This window comes from Priapulus caudatus, unplaced genomic scaffold, assembly GCF_000485595.1.
Source record: "Priapulus caudatus unplaced genomic scaffold, Priapulus_caudatus-5.0.1 Scaffold239, whole genome shotgun sequence".
Lineage (NCBI taxonomy): Eukaryota > Metazoa > Priapulida > Priapulimorpha > Priapulimorphida > Priapulidae > Priapulus > Priapulus caudatus.
The window spans coordinates 194666-196645 of NW_014577300.1; the positions used below are offsets into that span (position 1 = coordinate 194666).

General features: G+C 43.8%; 1 protein-coding gene across 1 annotated transcript in view; it reads right to left on the reverse strand.

Annotated features, from left to right (window-relative positions):
- Nucleotides 1-1980, reverse strand: part of LOC106807874 (zygotic DNA replication licensing factor mcm3-like) — a 24290-nt gene that overhangs the window by 8682 nt on the left and 13628 nt on the right. Inside the window, exons 9-10 of the mRNA XM_014810365.1 lie at nt 495-592; nt 273-346 (exon numbers count right to left, since the gene is read on the reverse strand). Of these exons, the coding sequence (XP_014665851.1) occupies nt 273-346; nt 495-592 (172 nt within the window). The remainder of the gene's footprint in view (nt 1-272; nt 347-494; nt 593-1980) is intronic.

Genomic DNA, 1980 nt, shown 5'->3' on the forward strand with positions numbered 1-1980 from the left:
GAATGTTCCCCCTTCTTTTACACCTCTTGACCTTTGAGCTTTGCCCCCCAGCTTCGACATTCCATCACGTTTTCGGATTACCCCCTACGTCCCAACTTTCGAATCCGTACATCGAGCCGTTTAGATTTCTGCCCAACTGTTGACAGACGCACGGACGCACGCACGCACGCACGCACGGACAATCATGCAATTCTACAAGCTGCATCCGACTACGTCAGATGAGCTAATAAATACCTGGTTAATCAAATATGACAATTATAAACATACAATACCTTGTCAAATTCATCAATGCACACAACACCTCGGTCTGCCAACACCATAGCACCCGCTTCCAGTCTTCTCTCACCTATCAAGAATAGAAAATTTAGTTAGCAATATATATGCACAAGTAGCCAAGGAAAGGTATAGAGCTACTATAGCATGTACCTTTACCATTGTTTAGAGTGGGATTTGTGTTCCACAAAGGTTTAAACGAGTGTTCATGAACGGATTACCTGTCTCCTGATCTGTAGTGACAGCAGCTGTTAGACCCACCCCCGACGAACCACGGCCAGTAGTTGCAATTGCTCGCGGAGCAGTATGTAGCACATACCTGTGGAAATATCATTTCATTACTAAGCAATTCATGTAATTGTATATTCAATAATTCATATCCCATTATCATAACCTGAGTTATGGAAACTTGTCCATACAGTAATACGGAAATTATTACTACTAAACCTGGGATATAAAACAAATTCGCTCTTTAATTTTTTTTCAAAGGAATGAATAGGTTTCCACCGCTAATAAAACTGATGTAATACGTCTTGTATAAGTCTTGCGGGGTGCTTCCAAACGTGTAGCTAGCTAGTTTAGAAAGCTTCCTGCCCTGAGTAAAAACACCTAAATGGAATGCTTGTATTCCTGTAATCATTGCTGTGACCAGTGTACTGCATGTACAGGGTGCTAATTTTTATGATGTACTGTGGGGATTTTAGCTTACCTATGTGTATTTGAAGGAAGAAGTGATTCACGCATTTCATAATAGGGCGCTGCCATCTTTGGTTGTGATGAAAATCCGGTAAATTCCAGTTGTTAACTTAGAATCTGCTATATTCATGTTTCTATTTTATAATCGTATACTGATAAATATATTACAAGTCAGAGGATAATCAAAGAGATATTTATACTTTTATAGTAGACTGTTCCTATTTTAATTGTATTTGGTAAAAAGGAACTATTTTGTGTCGCGTAATAGTGAGTGATGTTATCGACTGTGTTGGCATGTGACGTATATAGTGTATTAGTTACTGTTCACTGCGCATGACGTTTCTGTGTTCACGGTGCATGACGATTCCGGGTATAAAAGACCGAAGAGAGAGAGAAAATATGACTTGTGGTCGCAAGCACCGAAGGTGTAAGCCACTTCTCTTCTGGACTAGAGTAGTGGTTCTCTCCTGGACCTGGAGATTGGTTCGATTCTCCTGTAACGTTCGGTTGGGGAGAGGAGTTGAGATGTGGAATATAGCGGTTTGCAGGATAGCTGGTCAGTTGCTGTGTCAGTCAGTTGTTTGTTTTCTGGAGTACAGTTAACAGCAAGACCTGTTCTCCTGGAGTTGGAGACCGGGTGTGCTGGAGACTACCCTCCTGTGATTGTATGGTGTACTAGTACTAAGGTGTGCTGGAGCTGGGGATGGCTCCAGTGGTAGCTCCAGTAGCAGCTCCAGTGACAGCCCAGTAGCAGCTCCAGTAACAGCTCCAGTAGCAGCTCCAGTAACAGCTCGAGTAGCAGCTCCAGTGACAGCTCCAGTAACAGCTCCAGTGACAGCTCCAGTAGCAGCTCCAGTAGCAGCTCCAGTGACAGCTCCAGCAACAGCTCCAGTAGCAGCTCCAGTGACAGCTCCAGTAGCAGCTCCAGTGACAGCTCCAGTAACAGCTCCAGTAGCAGCTCCAGTGACAGCTCCAGTAGCAGCTCCAGTGACAGCTCCAGTAACAGCTCCA